This window comes from Calidris pugnax, unplaced genomic scaffold (assembly GCF_001431845.1).
Source record: "Calidris pugnax isolate Ruff unplaced genomic scaffold, ASM143184v1 scaffold44, whole genome shotgun sequence".
Classification (NCBI taxonomy): domain Eukaryota; kingdom Metazoa; phylum Chordata; class Aves; order Charadriiformes; family Scolopacidae; genus Calidris; species Calidris pugnax.
Window position 1 is genome coordinate 45,936,575 of NW_015094506.1, and position 24,713 is coordinate 45,961,287.

At 37.0% G+C, this 24,713-nt stretch overlaps 1 protein-coding gene across 1 annotated transcript in view; it reads left to right on the forward strand.

The window, feature by feature from the left end:
- Window positions 1–24,713, forward strand: part of CCDC146 (coiled-coil domain containing 146) — a 79,709-nt gene that overhangs the window by 34,926 nt on the left and 20,070 nt on the right. Inside the window, exons 3-9 of the mRNA XM_014963779.1 lie at window positions 4,830–4,912; window positions 9,658–9,867; window positions 18,567–18,624; window positions 19,211–19,387; window positions 19,984–20,057; window positions 21,385–21,612; window positions 22,555–22,741. Coding sequence (XP_014819265.1) covers window positions 4,830–4,912; window positions 9,658–9,867; window positions 18,567–18,624; window positions 19,211–19,387; window positions 19,984–20,057; window positions 21,385–21,612; window positions 22,555–22,741 — 1,017 coding nt within the window. The remainder of the gene's footprint in view (window positions 1–4,829; window positions 4,913–9,657; window positions 9,868–18,566; window positions 18,625–19,210; window positions 19,388–19,983; window positions 20,058–21,384; window positions 21,613–22,554; window positions 22,742–24,713) is intronic.

Genomic DNA, 24,713 nt, shown 5'->3' on the forward strand with positions numbered 1-24,713 from the left:
GGGCTTACCTTTCATGAACCCATGCTGACTGGGCCTGATCACCTGGTTATCCTGTCTGTGCTACCTGGTGGCACTCAAGATGATCTGCTCCACAACCTTTCCTGGAACTGAGGTCAGACTGACAGGCCCTTAGTTCCCTGGATCCTTGTTCCAGCCCTTCTTGTAGACAGGCATCTAACCTCCAGTCAACAAGGACCTCCTCCAGTTAGCCAGGAATGCTGATAAATGATGGAAAGTGGCTTGTTGAGATCTGGCAGGTCCCTCAGTACCCTTGGGTGAATCCCATCTGGTCCCATAGACTTGTGTGTGTCTAAGTGGTGTAGCAGGTCACTCACCATCTCCCCTTTGATTATGAAAGCTTCATTCTGCTCTCATAATCTTCCAGCTCAGGAAGACTGGAGAAGAGGAGGCTCCAGGGAGACCTCATAGCAGCCTACCAATATCTGAAGGGAGCCTACAGGAGAGCTGGAGAGGGACTCTTTGTCAGGAAGTGCAGTGACAGGACAAGGGGTAATGGTTTTAAAGCAGAAGAGGGGAGATTTAGATTAGATATTAGGAACCTAGATATTCCAGGTTGCCCAGGGAAGTTGTGGATGCCCCATCCCTGGAAGTGTTTAAGGCCAGGCTGGATGGGGCTTTGAGCAACCTGCTCTAGTGAAGGGGTCCCTGCCCATGGCAGGGGGGTTGGAACTTGAAGATCTTTAAGGTCCCTTCTAACTCTAACCATTCTGTGATTTTATGAATCTGTCTGTAGGTTCAAGTTAATTAACTAGAGTGCATGTACTCAGGATTTATGTTAGTAGCCTGCAATTTTTACCATGACACAGCTAGTAAAGAACAATATCTATGCCCATAACCAACATTATCTAACTATAGAGGAATAAAATTATTAACCTTTGTTTCTAGTGAAATTTAAGACTTAATTTGTTACTTATTCTGTGTTAAAACATGCCTTTTATGACAGTAAAGACAAAGGTGAACCTAATTCAAATTAGACAAAATGTCAAAGGAAAATGTGACTCTCTATTGTGAACATTCAGAAACAGAGGTAAAAAGAAATATTTATGAATTCAGTTCCAATTTAGCTTGTGATATTTTAAAAAAAGAAATGTAATACTGAACTTAAGTAATAAAGCTGTATGAATGTTTTATTTTGTGACGACTGATTACAAGAATTTTTGTATACTTTTCTGTTTAATCTGAGAGCCAAATGCAAAACCTGTCGTTTAGGGAGGCAACTGGCATCCAGAAATTTGATATATGGGTTTATTGTTCCTGGTTGATTGTTCCTGGTTGATGTTTTACTGTTTACACCAGTGTAAGTCATCTTACTTTGTAATAATTATTATAATACACTACAGTGCTTTACAGGTCATATTAGAAATATTACCCATTTCCCTGGTTTAAGAATAGATTAAGTCTATGAGTCTATGGAAAGAGGACTATTTACACTAAGTTAGCAGTCAGGTAAGAGTATATAAGGACTCAAGACATTGCTTACAATGTATTTAGTATAGTGAGACACTGGCTAAGAGCAGTTCAGAGACTGCTCAAATTTCAGCAAAATTAGTCTATTTTTTAGTGTTAATAATTACATTAGCTATGCCAGATGTTTTTTAAAAAGGGTAAGGAGGCCCAGAATGCCCATTAGATTGTATCTACCATTCAGGACAAAATCCATTGTAAGCACAGACATGTAAAATCAGAGGCATGATTTAATTTCTGATTCCAGCCACTTCTTCTAAAGCCAAGTGGAGGTAAATGAAAAAAGCAAAAGGTAAATACTATATGTTTTGATTTGAAGTTTGTATGGTAAGAGTCAATGTTTCAGCCATTAGTTAAGGAAATAATGCTCACTCTTGCAAGTATCCCTATTGAAGTCAATTTATGTAAGTAAAAAATTATCCTCATGAGTAAAGATTGTTGCACTTAGATTACAGTTTTCCAAATGCTAGTTTGATAGCTAAGGGGAAATTTAGTAGCTAATATTGTTCTCCACCAAAAGATGTTTGTCCTTGTAAACTAAATATATAAAAGGTATGTGAGGAGACAATCTGGAATGTAATTTCAGAGGCAGAAGCATGTCTCCAAAGACAGGGGATATGCAAGGGCTGTCATTACAAGCCAAGAAGGCCAAATGTGCTTTTTTCCCATGCAATGGAATAAAGCATAAAATATTCTGAGGAGAAACTGTACAAGAAAAATTCTTGTAATAGTTACTGTAATTTGCCATTGAACTGAAGGATGTCTATGGCCACAAGAGACAGTTTGCCTCAGGACTGTGAATAGCCATTTCAGAAGATGGAAAGACGATCAATTTATTGGCTCTAATTCCATTCTAGATATTAGTAGGAACCAAAGTCATCCCAGCTGGAAAACTGTTTACCTCTCAGCCCACCTGATGGCAAACAAGACAGACTCTTTCCTTTATACTGTCCACTGAGTTGTGGCTCTAAAATAAGGTTATCCCTACCCATTTTCAGTATCTTTTACTCATACTCTGCTGACTGTGCACAACCTTTTTCCAGGTCCAAGTGGGTACCTACTGTCATTGCAGTCCTGTCCCTAACTTTTGTTACCAATAGGCAATGTATTCAAGGACTGGAAATCTGAAATTCCTCAACATGAGAGAAACATGTAAGGAAAACAATTGCTAGCCCTGTTCTAGACATTCAGTGAATTTCTGGGAGTGTCCATTGATTCAGCTAACAGAGTTTCTGAGGTTCACTTGTTTACACATGACCAGTTATCACATATATGGGAACGGCAGCCTTGAAAATCAGGGGCCTCATCTGGTTTTATGACTACAAATAATGCAGTTTTACTAAGGCACACTTATGGTTTTGCTCCCTTTTCCCACAACTATTTCTTCTCCTCAAGCTGTTGCCTCTCTCCTTTTTTTCCTTTCTGCCTTTCCAAGGATCTTGGAGAAAACAGTGTGCTGGACTTTAATAACAAATCCTGGGATCAGGATTGATCAGCCTGGGATGAGCCCAGTGCAGACTCTCTGATGGCTCTCCAAATAAAGTTGCAGTAATGGAAACTACCCAGTGAGGATGCTTTTCAAAGATATCTCACTTGCTTTGACATGCTGGTTATGCTATCCATGCAGTCTGTCTTATGTAGTCCTCAAAGCTATGTGTCTTCACATTCTATAGGACCAGCCTTATTGGAATAGTTCTCTTAGCTCTGAACTGAGAAAGTTAAGTGTAACATATGTAAAAAGCTTATGGATATAAAACAGAGGACATAGCCTTCAAGGGAAAGTAAGTTTATTTCTGTGGAAACATCAAACATGGCCTAGGTCTGCAGTGGGAGGCTAAGCAGTAACTAACTGGAACTCACAGGTCAGAGGAGCATGGAGAAAGGAGAGTAGCGAGGACAACTGTAGCTACATATGAGGCTAACAAATAAATGGGTTGAGATAGGGAAATATTTCCCTTTCTCACAGAAGAGCTAGTTAGTATTGTGAACTTAAGTGAACAGTATCTTTGGATCATAAAGGATGCCAAAATAAATATTTGCAAGCTGCTTATCTTTAATCTCATGCAAATAAATAAAAGATAGATGTGCTTTCCCTTTCTCAGGGCTGACTGCTGACAGCAAAGATTGTCTTTGCTACCATGAAATATTTTGCAACAGATCCTAAAAAAATGCATAAAGCAAAGAGCTGTCAACAAACTGTATACTTCCTTTGGCATATTCACTTTGGCACATTCTTCTTCCAGGACTGGTTCTGGATGATTTCTTCTGGATATTCAAGAAAGGGGCCTCTACAGATTAGCCTACATATGGATCTCTTAAATGGACCTTAGTTCAACTTAGAAAAAGGCCTTTCCCTGAGGCCTTGTCAAACACAAGGGTTGAAGTATGGCTTTGGGGATTTTCTTGGTGCTGTAGTAATTTTGTTTCTTATTTCAGGAGATCTGCACAACCACATTTCTTGGCAGGTTCCCATGAAAGTTGCAGATTTGACTTGTTGCCCCAAAAGGCTAGCTATGTTATAGAGCCAGATCACCTTACATTTTTTCCTGTATTTAACCTGGTTCTCTTTACCTGTAACCAAAAAAGGGGAAAAAAAGGTTTTCTAAAGAAAAATTGCAGGAGATAGCATCATATTGCTGCTGTGATATTTCCCAGTGGCAAAATCTGGCTTCCGGTGCTATTTCCTATTTCTATTGAGAAGGACTATTTCACTGGCTTACCAAATTACTGCCATCAAGAAAGACACCTGAGGAATCACTTAAGAGATGGGTACGCTGTGTCACATGCATATAGGTTTTTTTTAGTATTAAATACATGGAGTGGTTTGCTCTTGGTGTTTGCCAAAGGCCTGCACAGGCATGTAAGGCAACGTTTTGTGGGCTGGGGATGATCTAGTTTGAGCCCAGCTCTTTTTTTTGTTTGCAACCATATTGCTTATGGACACAACATTTTAGCACAAACTGGACTTTAAGCCTCAGTTTTACCTGCTCAGGCCAGCTGGTATATACCAAAACTGAACCAGTTAAATAATGTGGAAAACAAGTAAGTTACAGCCTGAGTTCAAAGTCAAGATAGAATTATCATGAAATATTAATACAGACAGAAAATCAGAGAAGAAATGGTGCAAGTAGCACTGTAGTCCTGACAGACATATTCTTTATATTCTTATATTTCTGCTTTGTATTATTATGTAAATAAGCATTTTTTCATCTGTGTATTTGATATGGTGTGTTACCAAAGGCTGTATAAACTAAAATGCTGCCAATTATAGTTATAAAAAGTTGCAGCAGAATGAAACTATTAGTGCTTAGAAGGTTTCATAACTGTCTGTTTCCTTTCCATAGCTATTTTCTGCAGGAAAAATCCCAGGCACCAGAGTAGCTGAGCTGAAGGGAAAGTATACCCTGCTGCATAAGACTGTGATAAGGTACAATATGCTTTTTTTAGACTTTTGTTTAAGTAGCCAAAAAATTACATATTTAGAGTAATTTTCTCCTAATGCTGGAGCCCAATTACCATTTAAGGCTTTCTTACAGTGATTGTTCATAAAGAGGAAGCAAGAACACAAAGCTGAAAACCAGTATGATTTAACAGGAAGTTTTAAGGTAATTTAGGATATTTAAATACTTGTTTGAACGTCTTTTTAATGTAAATATAATAATAATGGCGATGGAGGGAAGGACAAACTGCAAAAGGCAATATGCAAGTTTAAAATAAAGATATATTTGTAGATCACGTAGCCTGAATTGTAACACGTGAAAAGACTCTGACCTTCTGAACTAACATCACAGAGAGCAACTGAAGGAGCTAAAGGCTCATTTCTAAGAAGGAAAATGAGATTGTCGCATCTAAATAGGTGTGAATTTTACCCTCAGAATATTGACAGTTACATGAGACAGAACTGCTAATAGATTTAGAAAGTTAGAATGTTAGGCTTCAAAGTATACATGAAACTTGGAAATCATGTGTAGTAGTTGTGGGTCTGCCCTGCTCTGGTGTTTGCTGGAGGAAAGAGAAGAAATCATGGTCATAGCCCAGTGCCAGGTTTGAGCAGGGCATGTGTGAGTGGAAGGAAAAGAAAACAGAGGGACAAAGTGGGATGAGATAATAGAGTTGCACTGGGTGAACAGTGTGTCACAGAACAGAGCAGTCCTACTGCAAATATTGCAGTACTACATTAGTACTTGTGACTGATAATTTTGATATGACTTATGGTATACCCATAATTATCAGTAAAATCAGCATCATGATACTCCTGTTATATTTCTGTAATACATGTTATGATATCCACCATATTAACTGTATTTTAGCCCAATGTCCCTGACAGTTCATATGAAAACCTTTATGGCAGTTCTGCTTATAAGAGAACCATGGCTGTTCTGTCACTGAAGCTAAGGCCTAATTTAAGAGTTGTAAAACTAATTCAAGTCATACTTGCTTATTTGGGTTGTGCTGGTGTTTGGTGTGCCTGGCAATCGGACTAGTGGTAAGTGCCAAGTAATGTAATTGGAAAAGGGGTTCCCAAAATCCTGAAAACAGAGGTTTTCTTGAGGTTATCTGAGTCTTCTAGTTTCATCTTAATAAAACGGAGAGTTAGAATGTGGCCCTGACTCTGTAAAAAGTCATCTGACTTCCTTCAGATTACTGCATAGCAAATATTTTTGGGAAGCAAAATTAAAAACAGCACTCCTAAACTAGTTCAACTCCCTAGAAAATGCTCAGAACTCAACATATTATGTGGATTTTGGATTAGTTGATTGAGAAGGCTTCTACTACACTGATGTTCACGGAGCTGAAGTAGAAATCCGGTAGCTGCTGAACTTGATTGACTTTTAGCCAGTGTTAGTTTGAAACCAGTCTTTGATTGGAAAAAATATGAACATATTGCTACATATATTATTTTATATATTATATTTATATAGCATCATTTTATATAGAACATTCTTTTATGTAAAGAAAATTCCTATGTATGTTTAATAAGTGGAATATGGCCTGAGTGAAAACAGGACTCAGCTGTCTCTTCTGTCACACATAAAACCACTGTAAACACCATGCACCAAAAGCATGAAAATGAGAGATGGTGGATTACATCTCTCATTTTTTCCATGGTTCTCATAGAAGTACAAAGTTGCCATACTTCTTCCTGTAAGAAAGTCGACCAGAGAGAATCATGTCACATTCTTTACTTAGATGTAGTCATGTGTCAAAGCAAAATGCCAATGTGTGAACAATTACTAAATTCCACTGATAAATTTCTCTTATTGCTAAAAGAAGGCAAGGAAATCATTTGCCGAATATTGATTGTGATCTCCAGTGTATTTTAAGGACTCTTCAGACATCAAAAGTGGGATTCAGTTGCCTATGTGTTAACATCAGTAGACGTGCACATCTGAACTAGGTATCTAGAGTCCCTTAATGGTCTATAGAACAAAGTAGGGACCACACACTTCCTCTTTATATGGACATCTGCAAGTGTCTGTTTTTCTCTGTCGGCTATAGAGTCCTGATGATAGGTTCAGTGTGTGTGTATACTCTTTTCCTGCAATAAACCATTCACAGAATGAATACCACTTTTTAATTTTTACTTCTTCACCCTTATATGTGCAGTACGGTTCTGTGGATCAAGAACTTTTCACTTCTTATTATTGTTGAATTTAATCTCTTTCCTAATTAATCTCCATCTGTCCCACTGCTGTTACAATGCCATGTGGAAACAAATGATGCCGGTTGAAGTCTTCAAGCTGTGTGTGCTCTTTCATTTAGTTGCATACACAAATCTCAAGGAGAAAATCTTATGCATCTTAAGCAGTGTAGAACCATGTGAGAGCAATGTCAAACAATTGCAGCTGATCTCTGTGATATACAATACAATGTTGTGTAATATGATGCATGCAACTGGTCTATAGGCAGCTAATTTCCAAGGCTGTTGCTAGAGTACATGGAGATGAAAGTTAATAGTGCAGTCCTTTGTTTAGTGGTAAATAGTCCATTATTTCTTGATTTCAGTTTTGCACAATTTGGCACTCTGGAAAGCTGAGAGATGTCACCTGGCCAATAACATCTTTGAGGCGTTTCTTCAAAGTGTTTCGTGCTTTTAAATTTGTTTGCTGCACAGCTGAAATTCTGAGAAATGGCTGCCATCCCGTTCTGGTGCTGTCTCACCCATCCACTTTGCAGTGAGGCTGCACATAAAGCTGGTGTACCTGAGCTCATATTTGGCCCCTGAAAAACAATTTGATCATACAATCATGTGGCCAAATTGTAAATTTTTTTTTATTATCTCAATTTAGGAACCCAATATGAATATTCTGATACATCAAGCTGTAAGAAAGTCAGGTAATAATGATAGTTCATTGAGAGTTTGGGAATCTCATCTTCTTAAGCCTCTGTTAAATTATTAATCACTTCACAAATTCAAAATCTGCCATATCAGACTTGGCAAGACTGCTTTTGGGGTCATGTGATTCTAGATATGAACATTGTCTAGATGTTAAATTTAGATCTTCACATGAAAAAATACTGTTGGCTGCTATAGGGAGCAAGATCTGGTCCAGATTCAACACTCAGTTCTTGTTTCTATTTTTATCTTTTTATTATCTTGAAAAAATCAATACTAAATATTTTGGTTTTATGGAAGAACTTATGTTTTTATGTAATTTTATGTAAAATTTGTGTTTTATGTAAGAATTATGTTTGAAATAATGTTTTTTACTGCAACCAATTACATTTTCTCCTAAAACAGCATACATTCTGTTGGACTTGAAGATCTAAATATTGTATGGGATCTTGTGTCGATAAGTCAAGTTATTTTTCCCTTGAAAAGTTACTGTGAAAATGCATCACACATGAAGTTATTTGTTCACGATAAAGGCACACTTTTGTTTCCTGTTGAAGTCTGTGGTTTTCTTATTTTCTGGTTTAAAAAAGGAAGTGGTTATCTAAGTACAAATGCTACAGAAAACAAACCTTTTTCTCCTATGTTATTTCAACTACGTTTATGCAGTATAGTTGGTTGTATATTTTGTGTTTTTGTAGTTATCTCAACTCTATTCTTCAGTGTGATACGTAATTTTGCTTTTTGTTGCTAAGCCATAATAGTCATCTTTCAGCTAAAATTTATGTGTAGAGTTTCTCAGTATGGGAGATTCTAAATTCCTTTGATTTAAAAAGTATTAAATTGCATTATATTTTTAATTAATAAAAGGCAAGTGGTAGTTCTTTATTATTCCACATCATTTGTGACTAATTTTAGTATACCACTATAAAAAAGTTATAAAAATATTTGGAAAGCATACACAATTATTTCTATAGCATCAAGAATAGGTTTATATATTGTGCGTTGTATGACTTTTCAATAATAATGAATGTATTTTACTAAAAGCCTTTAAGATGTGTTAGTCAGCTGTCACCACATAGGTTCCTCAGTATATTATAAATACCAATCTTCAAATATTGACAGAATATTACAGTTTGTTGTTTCTGTGAAGCTAGACTTATACAAGACAGATCAGACAATTGATCACGTCTATAAGTCTTATAATAAGCTTCCTCAGAAGTCCCCAAATGTATTTGCAGCGTGTGTATCATTAAATGAATTACTTCAGATACTAGTAGCACTACAGCAATGGCAACATGCAAATAGCACCCGATGAGTGTCCTGGTGTGTAGTAAGAACTTAAAGGTGTCATACAGCCCAGACTGGACCTTGTCCTGGTGAATCCTTCCCTGTTACTGGTCCCCACGCTGATTCAGACCTATCCTTCAGCCCTTCTTAGGATAAAATGGATTCCTTGTCTCTTCACTGGTGCTGGGAGGCGCTAGGCAATTAAATTAGACTAACTAATCATCTTTCGCATGGTTAAAATTAGATGAGATGAATTGCACTCCAACTCAGGTATGCAGAAAAAAACCCCTCACATCAGATTCTACTGCTCTCATGGCATCGTAGGATAATTTAGGTTTCAACAGGCCTGAGGAGCTCTCTGCTCCAACCTCCTGCGGAAGGCAGGGTCCACTAGGAGGACAGACCAGATTATTCAGGGCTTAATCCCATCTCATCTTGAAAACCTTGAATTAAATAGGTAAATAATACCTAAATTAAATAGGTAAAGAAATGTAAATACAAAGCTTATGCTTCTCATTGCCTGTTCTAAATTTTTCTATTTGATGTAGTTTACAGGAATCTGAGATCCAACTGCTACAGGAAGCCAAACGTCTTAGTGTAGAACTGGAACAGCAGCAACATGACCTGGAAAAAGCAGAACAGTTCCCTGAAGAATCTTCCAGTGAAGTTTCCCGAACAAGGCAACAACTTCTTAGTTGCCAAAATGAATACAATGCTATTAAAGAAAGAGAGTATGAAATTCAGTTCAAGATAGAATGGTAGGTGGTAGTGGTCCAACACTGCTGATTTTATCATAAGTTATCTAGCACAATAGTAACATAGAATGTAATTCAATCTCCTCTCCATTTTACATGGACACATTTCTTGATGGCTGTTGTTAAACAAATTGCCACAAACTTTTCCTAGTAACACCAACTTTTCAATGATGAATAAAATCACCCTGGTGCGATATTTGTAGATTATTTTAATTTTAGAACACGCTACAGTGTCCTTTGAAATGCTGTTTAAAATTGACTGCATTGCATGATTAATGTTTAGGCAGGCAGAATTAACAGGAACAATTCTAGTCTAGGGCACCTTTAATACAAATTGTTAAACTGTCTCAGTCACCTAGTGACTTGGATTTTATGGAAACAATGTTATAAATAGAGCCAGTGCTATTTTCTATATCAGAACCACAGTTTATTGAAGTTTTTCTATTTAGGTATTTAAAGGAGGAGAAATACTTGAATATTGTCCTGTCAGAAAGATGAGAAATTTGCTGTGAAAGAAGTGAATACTTGACATTTCTATAAAAGGAAAAAAGTCCAGAATAAGCTTGATATTGTATATATTTTAATTATCTGCATGAGGTACTTGAAGCTTTTATAGTAAAATTAAAAAGAGTAGTATTGTGTTTTTTAAAATATGTACCTATGGAAATGAATTCATATTTTCCTTTTGTGAGTTGCTTTCTATTTTCACCTGTCTTCAATCCAGCTGTAGGGCAGTTGGTATGTATAAATACAGATAAACAATGTCAGCAGCTCAGCAGTTAAAGCTATTTTTCTGCAAGGAGAGCAAGGGCACTGTACAAACTGCATAGACCAGATTTTTCTGGCAGTTCTTTCTTGACTTTTTTTAGAGCCAAATGTTTGCTCTGAGAAAGAAACTTGAGAAAGAAGCAAATTGGGAGTGGGAGAAGTAAAGAAACATGGAAAGCATCTGGAAAAAATTATTTGCTATGAGATAACTAAGCAACATGAAGTTTCCTGAAGTAATTATTAAATACAGAATTTATTGCAATTTCCAAGCAGTCCAGAAAGGAGCTTTTCAGAATATCATGCTTTTTACCCATTTGTCCTCATATCTTATGAATATTATTCACTAATTTTGCATCACTTTTCCAAAAAAAAAAAGGGGGGGCAGGCTATATGTTTAGGGGGTATTTATTCATACTCTATTTTCTATCTCTATTCAAAAAAAGATTTGTCCTACACAAAATGCAGTTTAGATATTATTTCAATTACCCTTGCACATTTACTGCATTAATTCTTATATACGAGTTGAATATCCTCTTTTGCAGATTGAAAATACACTTTTGGGGTCAGTTATACTGTGAAAAATGTTTTCAGTTTAATAAGAAATTTCCTCTGTTTGTTCTTACATATTGCATGTGATTAAAACCAGATGTACAGAATGACCAGAGGTCCATATGGCACAGTATCTAACAGTGACCAAATGCACAACCCCATCTATTTGTGATATAGAGACTTCATGGCCAAATTCCTCTATATTTAGGAATCCTCAGTTGATCTGTCTTCCTTGAAGTTCTCCTGTCTCCTCCTCAACTATGTAAACTTTTTGGTATTGCAACACCCTGAGCAACTGAGTTCCACAGATTAACTACCCAAGAGCTGCCACCTTTTATCTTTTTTTGAACTTGACTCCTATCAGTTTCATTGCATGCTCTGTAGTCCTTGTATTGGGTGAGACACTGAGCATCTCATCCTCTCTTCATCTTCACTGCTGCAATATGGTTTGATAGATCTCTATTTTATTCCCCCTTTCCCAATTTGTTAGCTTTCTAAACTGAAGAGCTACAGATTATTTAAGTGTTCCTTGTTTGGAACCTGTTTCTTGGTAGCATGTGTTGTGGGTGTGGAGTGAGGAGGATGTGCCTTGGTTATATGTGGATTCGTTTACTGGGAATGAAGATACTGCTTTCCAGAAATGAGAGAGGTTTTCATGTTGGAGTAGTGTAGAATAAACAGGACTGGTAGAATACATATCTATGTGGGGAACAGATGAGTGAATAATAGTGGGGAAATGAGCTATGAATAAAAACAGATAATGGCTGTGAATAGATGTTTGTAAGGAAGGGATGGGTTTGTTCCCTGTGGAAGGCAGTGAAAATGAATGTCCAGAATAGACATGTGTGTAGCAGGTGATCTAATAGTAACACTAATGTAAAATGAAGATGCCTGATGGATTTATACAAGTAATAAAACAATGATTTCTGAAATACCTGTGTGTATGGGCAGTGTCACAGCCAAAGGCAAGCTGCATCAAAGATAGTCTAAATTTGCCATTAGGTGATTGCTTGGTTTCCTTAGTTTCTCAGGATAGAAACTCATGGTCCAACCTTTCTTGGCTCTTGATGTCCCTGGAGCATAGTTTCCTTGTTGTCCAACTGTGTTAATGCGGTCCCAGCTGTGCTTGGCACTTAGAAATAAACTTCTCTTTGGGAATTATGACTAATGGCTGTTTAGTCTGAAAGCAAACATATTGCTTATTTACCTTCTTATGTATAGCAGGTAGGGAACATGGAACATGCATTTGAAGGGAATATTTGTGTCTTTTATCTATTGCTTTATCCTTTTCTTAGAAGCCTTGGATCTTGTCTACGCAGAAGTACTGCTGAGCTGGAAGTGAGAGGGAATCTCTGCAGATCATCTGCTTCCCTGTTTCTGTGAGCCTTTCTTTCCCTGAAGGGTCTCTCTGCTCTTTGCTACCTACTGCCTCCATTTGCTGTCTTTGATACCAGAGGTCACTTAGCACCCTTTTGACACTCAGATTCAAATCTGACAACAGTAAACATTTTCTTCTGAAGAGTCATACAGATACACCATAACATGAGAAGTTATTTTTGTCTCAAGGTCCCTTAGTATTCTATGTTCTCTTTTCTGTATTTCATGTCCTATTTGCTTGCCTCTGTAAAAAACTTTTTTCCAGGTCAGATGCCTTTCTCAACAGCTGAAGATGATATTTCATCTTCTGCTTTAATTCTTTATTGTTCCAGTGAGTATTCAACATTCTAAGAGAAAATTTAAATTACTTTCAGCACTGCGGCAGCAGGAGATTTGCAGAAATTTTGTGACTTTTTTTTTGTAGCTTGAATAGGTACATGAGGTGCTCAGAAGCAGCTTTGATGCATTTTAGCTGTCAGGAAGGTCACCTTGAGGGTGACCACATGGGTGTGGTGCCTCTTCTTCCAGTTTGTGTTCCTGTTCTGTTGTACGGTCGTACTGGGTTCTCTGCTAGTGTGTCTGCCTGAGTGATCAGCACAGGAGAGGAGCAACAGTTGGAAGGATTTTACTGAGGTTATAAAATTTGGGCCACTACCCCAAAGTCAGAGCTGACTGAAGGAGTTTTCTTCCGCTCAAAAGCTATTTGGCAAGTGTAATGAAGTAAAAGGAAAAATAGCAATTCCAATGCAGTTCCAATTGCATTCAGAGCCATGAAGTTTCTTCTCTAACTGTGTCGTGGTTTAACCCCAGCTGGCAACTAAGCACCGTGCATGTGGATTCCTCTCGCTCACTCCCCTGCAGTGGGATGGGGGAGAGAATCAGAAAAGTGGGAAAATTCATGGGTGGAGATAAAGACAGTTCAATAAGTAAACCAAAAGCCGTTCATGCAAGCAAAGCAAAACTGCTTCCCATGGGCAGGCAGGTGTTCAGCCATCTCCAGGAAAGCAGGGCTCCATCACACAAAACGGTTCCTTGGGAAGACAAACGCCATCACTCCAAACATCCTCCCTTCCTCCGTTCCCCAGCTTTATATGTTGATCATGACATCATATGGTATGGAATATTCCTTTCGTAAGTTGGGGACAGTTGTCCCAGCTGTTTCCCTTCCCAACTTTTTGTGTGCCCCCATCCCGCTCGCCAGCGGGGCGGTGTGAGGGGCAAAAAAGGCCTGGATTCTGTGTAAGCCCTGCTTAGCAATTATTAAACTATCTCTGTATTATCAACACTGTTTCCAGCACAAATCCAAAACATAGCCCCATACTGGTTACTGTGAAGAAAATCAATTCTACCCCAGCCAAAACCAGCACAGACTGAGAGGATTGAACAAGCCTCAGTAAATAAGAATATAGACCAAAAAATCAGGTTAGCATAAGAACAAGGAAAAGATCAATGTGATCAGCAAGGATTTGTTCTAGCTTGAGGAAACTTCATTTTGATGTCCATGTGAGGCTTAAAGTCCTCATTTATGAGACAAAATTTTAAAAAAGCTGTTTTTCTTTACCAGGTGATAGTATCAAAAATAGTTTATTATTGAGAAATAATAAATTTATCATCTAAGCTATATGTTCAAAAGTAAACAATTAATCTGCAATGAAATTATCTATAACAAGAGTTTGTTAGGTTAAATGTGCCTGATTCTTGAAAACAATTTTATTTGAAAGCCCAGGTCGAGTCTGCAGCCCTCACAGTCATTTGTGCAGGTAGCAGAGTGGCTATTTGCTGAAGTACTACATGCTGTTGCATGCAAGTCAGGATTGCAAAACTGAGTTTGTCCTTGTAGAAGCATTGCAAGTATGGAAAATTATTTCAATGCTTGTAATTATTTCAGGATTAGTCACTCCATAATTAAAAAGTGAAAAGTTAAGCTTTTGTCCCTAGTTTTTCTAGTGAAGAATTACAAGTCATAAGTAAAATAAATTGAGTGACAGTTGAAGTTGTTATCAACTAGTCTTGTGACTGCGTTCTCCGGTACATAGAAACTAATTACAGCTAAGAGCCTTACAGGAATTTCATGCTGGCTGCTTGTCAGCTGTGATGTCTTCTATTTGTGGTCACTAGATTTTACTTGTGAGTTGCTGAACACCTTCTGTGGTTTCCTCACCAATCCCAGCTATGTGTCAGAGTAGCTGAAGGAGTTTGCTTTCCTGCATGATGGGTTTCATAATGATAACAACATTCTGTCTATTTTGTGGGCTGAGGAACTGAAATGGACCTCTGTTGACAACTACCACTACATTTCTTAATCTCTCTGACTTAATTTTTTTATTTCTGTGTCGGTTTGCAGCTGTAGACATCTCTCAGGGAAAAGTCTGGAATGTATTTTTATTAATGGTCCAATTTTCCGACTGCTTTTTTTTTTTTAACTCATTACATCTGCATCCATGATAACTTTTCAAGTACAGTACTGCTATTAAGCTTCATGAAAATAAGTAAAGCAATGTGAGAAATATTTGCAAATATCAATGCTTAAACTTGAGTTTCATCTTCTTTTCATTATGTATGTTGTTATAGGTATAATAATGATAATAATAAGAATCACATGACGTTGAAAAATACACTCATCAAAGAAGGGCTATAAAACAATGGGAATTTTAAAAGCTTAATGCTAGTTGCAGCTATTTTGTTTGTTGTTGTGATTTATGTCTAAGTATTTTATAGGCAATCATAAGGCTGGTGTCCATATATCACAGAGTACAAGATTCAAATGCTAAATGGAAAGACCAGATTTTCTCTGCTTACCTTACATTAGGCTTCTGTGTCCACGTAGCTATTCAATCAGAGATTAAATGTAAAATCTTTGAAGAATCTTGATTAACTCAGACTATGAAATTAAATATCCCAGTCTTCCTTTAGAGTCAACGGAGACAAATAGTTTATCCTTAACCAGTAATTTATCTCTTCCTAAAACAGATACCCGGGATGTCAGATGACCTTCCCTTTGGTAGTTCCTGCTTTTATCCCTAACAGTAAGGAAGCCTGAGGATGTTAGCATAGGGGCACCTGTCTGACTTTTGGATATGGGCAGCTCATATGAGGACCAAACTCATTGCTCAAAAGGGAGAGATTTAGCTTATTTCTTTTACCCCCCCCCTTTTTTTTTTTCCACCTTCACTCATTTTTGTGTGGAGGTAGTTGGTCTGCTAGCTCTTAAGGTAACTTAACTTGGTGCTTGCCATTCAGCGTTGCCCTTGTTTATGTCACAGAAAATAAGGTGTCCAAATCACTTTACTTTTGCTGGATTGAAAAGTCTTTGTTGTGAAACTGGAATGGCTCCACAGGAATCTGTCCTCATGAGCGAGGAATGTGACAAAAGAAAAACAGTGTGAAGTTTGCTCTTTTTGGGATTGCTCTTTTGATCATCTGGCATGATATTAAAGAGGGCACAGCATGGACTGATGACAAACAATGCAGTACCTCTTTAATCAGTTTGCACAGGACTTATTTAATCAGTTTTTATGGCAGTCAAAGAGTTGTGGGTATTTGTTCAGAGTGGACATTTGTTGTAATTAGTGTGATTATGCCAGTCCCAAGGAGTCCAACTAGAAATCCTGCCAAAATATGTTGGGAATATGAATTGTCCTTATTAACTTATTTAGACACTTAGGCAACCTGTTTTTTAGTGTAAACATTGTGGTTGCCCCACATGGCATTCAAACACAATATACTCAGTTGTAGCTTGTGGGGGAGCAGAGCAAAGATGCTGTCACAGAATTGAAGTAGCTCAGTTTTCAATGCAGTTCGGTCCCTTTGCTCTCCCTCACTGACTGTAAGTGGTAGCACATAAAAGGAGTAGCTCCTGAATCAGCTTATGGTGATTCCTTCTACTTGCTTGTACGCTGTACACCTGCAAAATACTCCTGTGTCTTCACTATTGTGTGCAATTTCTTAAGTTATAATAGATTTTGCAGTGGAATTATTTTTCTTTAATAATTCATTTTTTCACTTTTTTGGGCAAGAGTGATCTAAATTCAAGTTTTTTCTTTGAAAGATCTGTTTTGCAACCTATTCACTCCGTGGATGTTCAAACCCTCTGGCATTCAAATTACGTTTTAGATTATCAATCCCTCTTGAGGCATACTTGTATTTTGCCCATACAAATATACATACATGCTGTAAATCAACAACATCTACTCTCTGCCTTTATATTATTTTTTCTTTGCTCTTCATCTGAGCCAGAGCTTGCTCTTCATGGTTTGGTTTTTTTTTTTCTTTTGGATTGCAACACCACCAGCCAGTTCTCTTTTTTGACTGTTTTGAGGCTTCCAGGTATAAGCTTTTCTCCTTTGGTTGGAGGAACAAAATGTAAGAAACAATTTATTGTGGGGGAGAGGAACCTTAAATCAACACTGATAAAGAATTGAGCACAAGATTCCAGGCAGGATCCTCCATAAAGTTGGCAACTAGGGACTGATCCCTCTCCCCACGACCACCACCACCTGAACCACTGCCCCAAAAAGTCTTAGGCTGCTACTTCAGAGGAAAAAGAAATACTCATCAGCTGCCTCTCTTCTGTATCAACCATGTTCAGAGGCAACTGTAATAGCTGCTTTAGGTAGGTGGGACTGACCCAGGACTCCCTTGCCACTGTTTGTAGCTCCAAGTGACACGGCTATTTCATGAATGCCTGTCCCCTTCTGTCAATACTCCCCTTATTTAAAGAGTTATTTATTCTAACAGGCTGCCCTGAGTCTCAAGGAGCCCTGGCCAGGAAGTACATCCTCCAGCTGGAGTTACAAACACAAATTTAAGTGCTGAAGTTTATTCTTTGCTATACCTGGAACAGAAGATTTGGTTGTTTCACCTGTTCCTCAGCTTTATAGCCTGAGACTCAGAAATGTCACCATAGGTACTAATTACATTGCAAGAACCTGCCTCCTTGTTCTCAATCAATAGCACATGGACTTAATTAAGTTCAGTTTAGTTGTGACAGCGTGCAGCCTGCTGTAGCCCATTTATCTCCTATAGGTGCAGAATAGTTCTGTGCACGCATTGGGGACATACTGCCATATTTCTTCACTAGGGGTAATTTTTTATATTTGGCAGTATGTACCTACACACCACCAAGAGAATCCCTGTTGTAACATGCTTCTTGGTTCAGAAGCATGCACTTTTTTATTCATGCCTTCATCTTTCTTGGGGCAACATTACTAAAAATACACCCAGAAGATCTAAGGGCTTTCCTATTTTTTCCTTTCATCCTGTCCTCATTTGGCATCTGTCTCTCATGTTGTCCGAAATTAAATTGCAACATAGTTTTGGATATATGTTAAGATCATGGCTATTCGGTGTTAGGTTGATGGTTGGACTCAATGATCTTAAAGGTCCCTTCCAACCTAGGCAATTCTGTGATTCTGTACCTCATCGATTTAGTCTACATCCTCTGACGCTTTTCAGTATTTTTTTTTTCACAGGAGCCTGTTCAGATTAGAGGAGCTTCACTTATGGTTGTTTACAGTGTGAATGTGTGCGTGAGCAATCACTCAAAGGAAGAAGAAAGTTTCTCGCTAGCAACTGCACTTTCTTTGATGCATGATGTTTTTGTGGATATTTATAACCCACCAACTCTTTCCTTTTGCAGCAGTTCCACGTTAAAATTTTGTTTTCTGAGGTTGGGAGGAACTGTGGATGTAAGGTGGCTTCCGACCTGTTATACAGTGCTAGATAAGGGTGAATGAGGCACAAATGCATCCCTGCAGGAGGTGGTAAGACTATGAAGAATCAGGTTCAAAAGTTTAGATGTGGCACTGTAGAAAAAACCTGCATAAGTATGACCAGTCTTTCAGGACTTCTAGTTACCAGTCAGCAACCTGCCTTTAAATCTGGACACCTTTCAGTTGCCCCTGATGATAATTCACCATACGTTTTAGTCTAATACAGGATAGGCTTCTGTACTTTTTAATTTTTGGCATATTACTAATAGATTTAGCTCTGTTTTGATTTTCTTGTAGTTTGCAAGAAGAAAAAAGGCTTCTGGAGAATCAATATGAAAGAATTCCAAAACAAAAGGTAAGTTTAAAACATGAGAAAAGCCATGGTTTATGTTCTGCCACCTAACACAAAACCATCAATGAATGTTTTCATGGTGTGTAACTCTAGAGTTCTGGAATACATAAAAAAAATCAAGAGAGATATATTATAGGAAAGGCCATATTATATCACTCAGGTTTGATAACTCTAGGGCAAGCAGTGAATAAGTGATTCAGAAAAGATCTGGCTTTTCTTTACTCAAGAAAATTTTTTACTGTAGTCAGCAAATGGATACTGCGTGTAAAAGTAGCTGCAGCTGTTTGGTTCTAGGATGTGAGTATGGAAAATACATTTGCAGTCATAAATAGTGATAGATATTTGTGGTTTTGTTGGAAATAAAATTCTGCTGGTTGTTGATAAAAGAAACAAATACCTGGTAAAAAATGGTGTTTTATACCTGTTGTAAAAAATGTTATCATCATTCAGTGTTAATGATTCTGTCATATCACAAGCCTGCCTGCACAATGTGAAAAGGAAAATAAAAATTTACCTCATTTACTTTACTAAAAACTTTACTATTTACAAAACTATTTACAAAACTTTACTATTTGCTTCATTTTTAAAGGAAATGGATAAGAAAATTAAACAGCTGAAAGAAAATTGTGATGAGCTCTGCAAAGAAGTAATGCAAAGGAAAGCAGAAATTAATGCAATAAAGGAAGGTGTTTTGTCCAAGCAAAAGCTGATGTTAACGGACAAGAACGAAGTGGAAAAGCTTCTGGAGAAGCAGGCTAATTTAAAAGTAACATAAAATTAATTGTGTGTATGAATATCTCTGTGTGTGTGTGCATGTATGCGTATATGGGTACATGCATTTGTCCAAGGAAATAGTGACTCTTCTGGATGTTGTCTGTCATTCCAAATTCATTAGATGGCATTACCTCAGATATTGCATCATTTTTCAATAAGTGCGAAGCATGCTGCTGTGCCATATCCATTATTGCTCCTTTAGGAAATAATAATAGTCATAGTTTTGATTAAAAATGTGGTTTCTATAATGACATGTTTGCTATCTTGTGTTATTGTAGGCTGCTCTAACATTTGCTAACATCCAAGTTAATACAGATTTATGCTGAGAATTAAAAAACATACCCAGGTCTTTGCAGCTTTACTTTCCATGGTATACATAACACAGTCAAATGGATAAATAATATTCAAGCATAATTTTTATTTTGCAGACATAATGAAATATCATAATGTTTAGTTTCAAAACTAGCAGCTACAATTCCCTGGGAAAAGCTCAAGTAATTTGAAAATATGTTTCTTTTCACAGCAGTTCTAGGTGAAATCTCACCAGATTTTGAGGCTGTCAATCTAAACTTTCTGTTTTGTCACTAGGACAAGCTAGTTAAGATCCTTGATGTTCCAGCACAACTTGGAAGAGAAATTGAGAAGATGAAACGGAAAAAAATGTATGCTTTTAATAAATAATTATATATACGTAGATATGTATGTGTGACTGCTTTTCATCTGTTACAGAGAATGCTGAGTATAGTTCTTGATTAAAATTAGGATCAAAATTTTTAAAAGCATCTATAATCCACTTAAAATCCATGCACTGTACTGAAAAATATAGTATATGCAGTGAAACATTTTATATTTAAGTACAACAAATAAAAATTTAGAACAAAGCTTGATCAAAAATTGCTTAACCACTTTACTGTGCTGCGTTACTATATATTAGATCTACTTAGCAGAGTTGTAATGGAAAATAATTTTACCATTTAATCTAGTGGTAAGGCTTTTTTACAGTTTCTAGTCCTCAGTGACTGTATATTAGCTTATCTCTGTTGGCCTCAGTGAAACTACCGGCTTTCACAGGTAACAGTCTGGCCTGAGCTAAAGGGTTGTACTCCCTTCATACTCTGTACCAGTTTTTTAGTCAGAGGTGCTTTGCTGCGAGCTCCTGATGTGAATTCTCATCTCTAACATTTCAGCATGGAAAAAGCAAGCAAGCCAGTAGCCAGCCTTTTCTTACTCTCTTTTGTGTAGCTGGGGTTTTTCTCCTCTGGCATGTGCTGCCTTCTGTATGTGTCAAATCTAATTAGCCCTGTGCAGTTTCAGCCAGGTCACTCACAGATCCAAGTGCCTTCCAGATGAAGGATGTTCATTGTACCCTATTTGGCCATGAGGTTACAGTGGAGTTTTTATGTCTCCTGCTTGCAGTCCCCATTTGTAATATAGGAATTGTTTGACTACATTAAATTTCTCAGTTTTAGAACTTGTGTAATGCTTTCCTTCTACATTTTCCTCACTACTTAATGCAGCTCTACTGTCATAAACACAAGAAGTTTTTCCTATACTGTTACAGAGAAGCAATTTTAAAAACCTAGTGCATTGTGTAGATTGTTAATAATAAATCATTTAAATGAGTCTTTCTACTTGTGTTGCATCCCAGAATGAACTAACTAGAGTTTTCAGCCTTGGAAATAATATTTAGAAGTGTCACACCCAGGTACCTAGTAATTTGGACAGAAATCAGTTTAGTAGAAGTCTTTCTAATGCTGTCATGCTGCTAAGATGCCTATTAGTCACATGGCCATCTTCCATTTTATTATTGAGCTGTATTGGCATGTAAAGATTTTCATTGCATGTAGTCTGCTTTCAAACATATAATCTAAACAGTTGTGGTGTTGAAATTATTTTGTATGTCCATGAGAACTAGCACCTTACATTTTGCCATTTAAGTGTACATGTGGAAATATTAACCCCTACTCTTTTGTTAAAATATATCCACAGCGATGCAGAGAAGAAGAAAGAAGCCCTTAATGACCAAATAGAAGAGCTGAATGGTACCCTGAAAGCCATTAAGAAAAGGACTGAGGAGATTTTGCAAGAAAGAAAAGATGTAATGAAGGAATTGGATGGGAAACGAATTTTGCTTTCTAGCACAGAACAAGAATGCATTACTTTGACAAAATTACTAGAAATTAACAGAGAGAAGGAATCAGTGGTCCTATCAGACAGGTGAGAGTAGTAGACATAAACCATGTAGTATGAGTGAACAGTTTTCTGTTCTAAAATATATTTTTATATTTTTCTGCTGTATTGCTGATCTTTTCAAGTTTTATGCTGCAGCCAGTGCAGACTAGAAATTATCAGGCTTGTTTTTGACTTCAGAAATGTTTGTATAAACTACTGGAATCTAGGATCAGGCTTGAATAAGAACATCAAAAAGCATAAACATTTGATAAAATCCCATGAGAGTGAAACTGGACTCTTCTCTGAAAGAGAAATCTTTTGGAAAGTTTATCCATTGAAAATACATTTTTTTCTGAGTAACCCACAGAAAGTAAATTGAGCAAGGAAAAAAAAGTCAGTATTTTTGTTTTAAAATGAGGATGGTAGATTTCTGCACACACATACTCCTGAATTTCAGTGAGGGCTGGTTACTCATCTCTTTAATATTCCCTTGAATTATGAGCTAATATATACTTGGTAAAGTAAAATAAACTCTTAGGTGGATTGCAGGCTTCAGATGACACCTTCTTTGCAGAGGTAAATGTGTAGTTGTAATCATGGCCATATGCCCAGCAACAATGCTTTTGCCTTGAAAGTTTTGTATTAAGGATAGTGGCACTTTAAATTGAAATGTTTGAGTGAAGCAAACATATAAACATTCCCTCATACTAAAAAATGTGTTTTCTTATAAGTGATAGTTTCTCTGGAAACTTCAGCATATTTAGAACAGACTGAGGCCTCATTGACATTAGGAATATTATCATTGATTGAAATTATACAAATGCTACCTTTTGAGGTAATTTGTGTCAATAGTTTATGAGTTTACCTTGTTGCTCAGCCATAATGATGCAGTACTCAAAACCTATTAGAATGATAACGATCATGCCTGTTTGCAGATATGTCTTGGTCAATTTACCTGTTTCTAAAATTCTGTGTCTATCTATACAGAGAAGCTCTGGAAGAAAATTTAAATAAATGCATCTTGGAGAATAAACTGCAACATGATATTCTCATTCAAAATCAAACACAGAAAGATAAAGAACTAAAAAATTTAAAAAAGATGGAGTTACAACTGAATACGATTTATGATTCCTTGGAACAACATAAGTTACAGCATAAAAAACTCAAATTAGAGGTTTGTATGAATGCATTGATCATAAGTATTCTAAATTTTCTTGTAAGAAATCTGTCTATGAAATCTTTTGACTGATCCTGAAAGAGGGAAGGGGGGAAGACTGTTTTAAGTCTTATGCACATAAAAGTGTCAAGAGTCTTGCTACAACTAACAAAGAAACTTCTAGGTGCTCTGGCTGTAATAAAAATACTGCATCAGGATATTACAAAATGGATTTTAGTTGGGAGCATCCTGTCAAGGACAAGTGGGAGATGATATTGGCACAGTGGTGTCATGTCTTCATTTAAAACATTGTGGAATTGTGGTCATTTGTGAGTGAAATAATAGAGTCACTTGGCCATTGGCATCAGAGAAATTTGTATCAGAAAAAAGTCAAGTACTTCCTGTCTCCCAGATGATGCAAAGATACATATTTTTAAAAATTGAGGGTTGTTTGTGCATTACCGTAAATAATTTATAATGTATTTATCATTATTCTAGGGGGCAGGAAACTAGCACTAAGTATGCTATTAAATAATATGAAATAATTCCCTATGTTGTCTTTGTTTCCACTCAAATTTCACCTTCCTCATTTCCTCCCTGCATTAGTATTTCACTCATTCCTCTTCCCTTAACAATTTACTCTGTTTTGTTTTATTTGTGCCCTCTATTATGCTGATTTTAAAGGGCAGTCACATTCTGCACGTCTATTCAAAGTATTTTCTTTCTTTTTCCATTTCTTTCTTAAAATTTTCCTGTGTCTATAACTTTTTTGTGTTCTCTTCCTCTTATCACTGCTTCTTCCATCCTGTCTTTCTTAAGCTTTTCTCCTATACTAGATCCTTGCTTAATCTAAATGAAAGTCAGTCTTATAAAATTAATTTTGCTTAGTCAGCTGAATGTTTTTTTTCACATGACTTAATGTTTCCTACCTTGACACCATGCCCTTGAAATTTTTGTTGGTCCTTCAAAGCGATTCAAGGCAGAAAAACGTTTTGTATTCCACTGTAAAGTTTTTTAAAATAACTGTATAATATCAAAACCCACACAGACTTAGCTTTGTTATTTAAACAATTCTAAACACTACTGAATAATATTAAATATTATTAAGTAATGCAATTATTTTCCTGTCTCCCCTGAAATTCCTCGTGAATTCACAAGTGTATTAATTACCCAGTAATATAAGCCCACTTGGGAGGAGGGAGGAAAGCTCTATAACTACACAAAAAAGTTTTAGATTGCATTTCATCAAATAGTGATTAAAGAGGTGACTCATATTCCAAACTTTGATCTTAAAGCTCATACTGAGATCTTTTTCAGTACCAGCTAAGGGAATATGGGAAATGGTATTTTTTCCTGTGTTCTATTGAATAAATATTCATGGAGGGAGAATCACAATTGTTCAAAAACATACATTGCTAAAATCAAATGCTGTAACTCGCCGATAGCTGTGGTTAGAATTTGCTGTCTTGGGTGACATCCAAGCTCAACCCGTTTACAACGTGTGAAAGGGCAAGAGACCTGTAGTGAGACTCTCAGAAGTTAAGTTGTGCTGCAGAGGGTTCCCCCAGTGCTAACACCAGGCTATACCATAGGCCTGTATGTATTTTGCCATTAGCAGCATCATGAGGACCAGGGGAAGGCAATGCCAGCAGAGACAGAAGTGGAATTCTCTGCAGCATTTTACTCCAGAAGCTGCAAGATGCTACCTTAACACAAACAGGCTGTGGCAATATAGTTATTTTCACCCATCTTCCCCATGCTATTTGTTTTCTCTGCTTCCTTTCTTGAGTCTTTTAGAAAAGCAAATGTGAAACCACCTCTTCTCTGCAGCGTGATCAGTTCAAATACAGTTCTGGAGTATGAAAGACTGGGTTGACAAGCTTGATTCTGCTTGGCTTTGGCTGTCTTGAGACTGTTTAAATTTGGAAGGCTTAGGAGCATACCTAGGAAAAGTTAAAATATTTTAAGTAGGTAAAGTTCATTTAGCTAC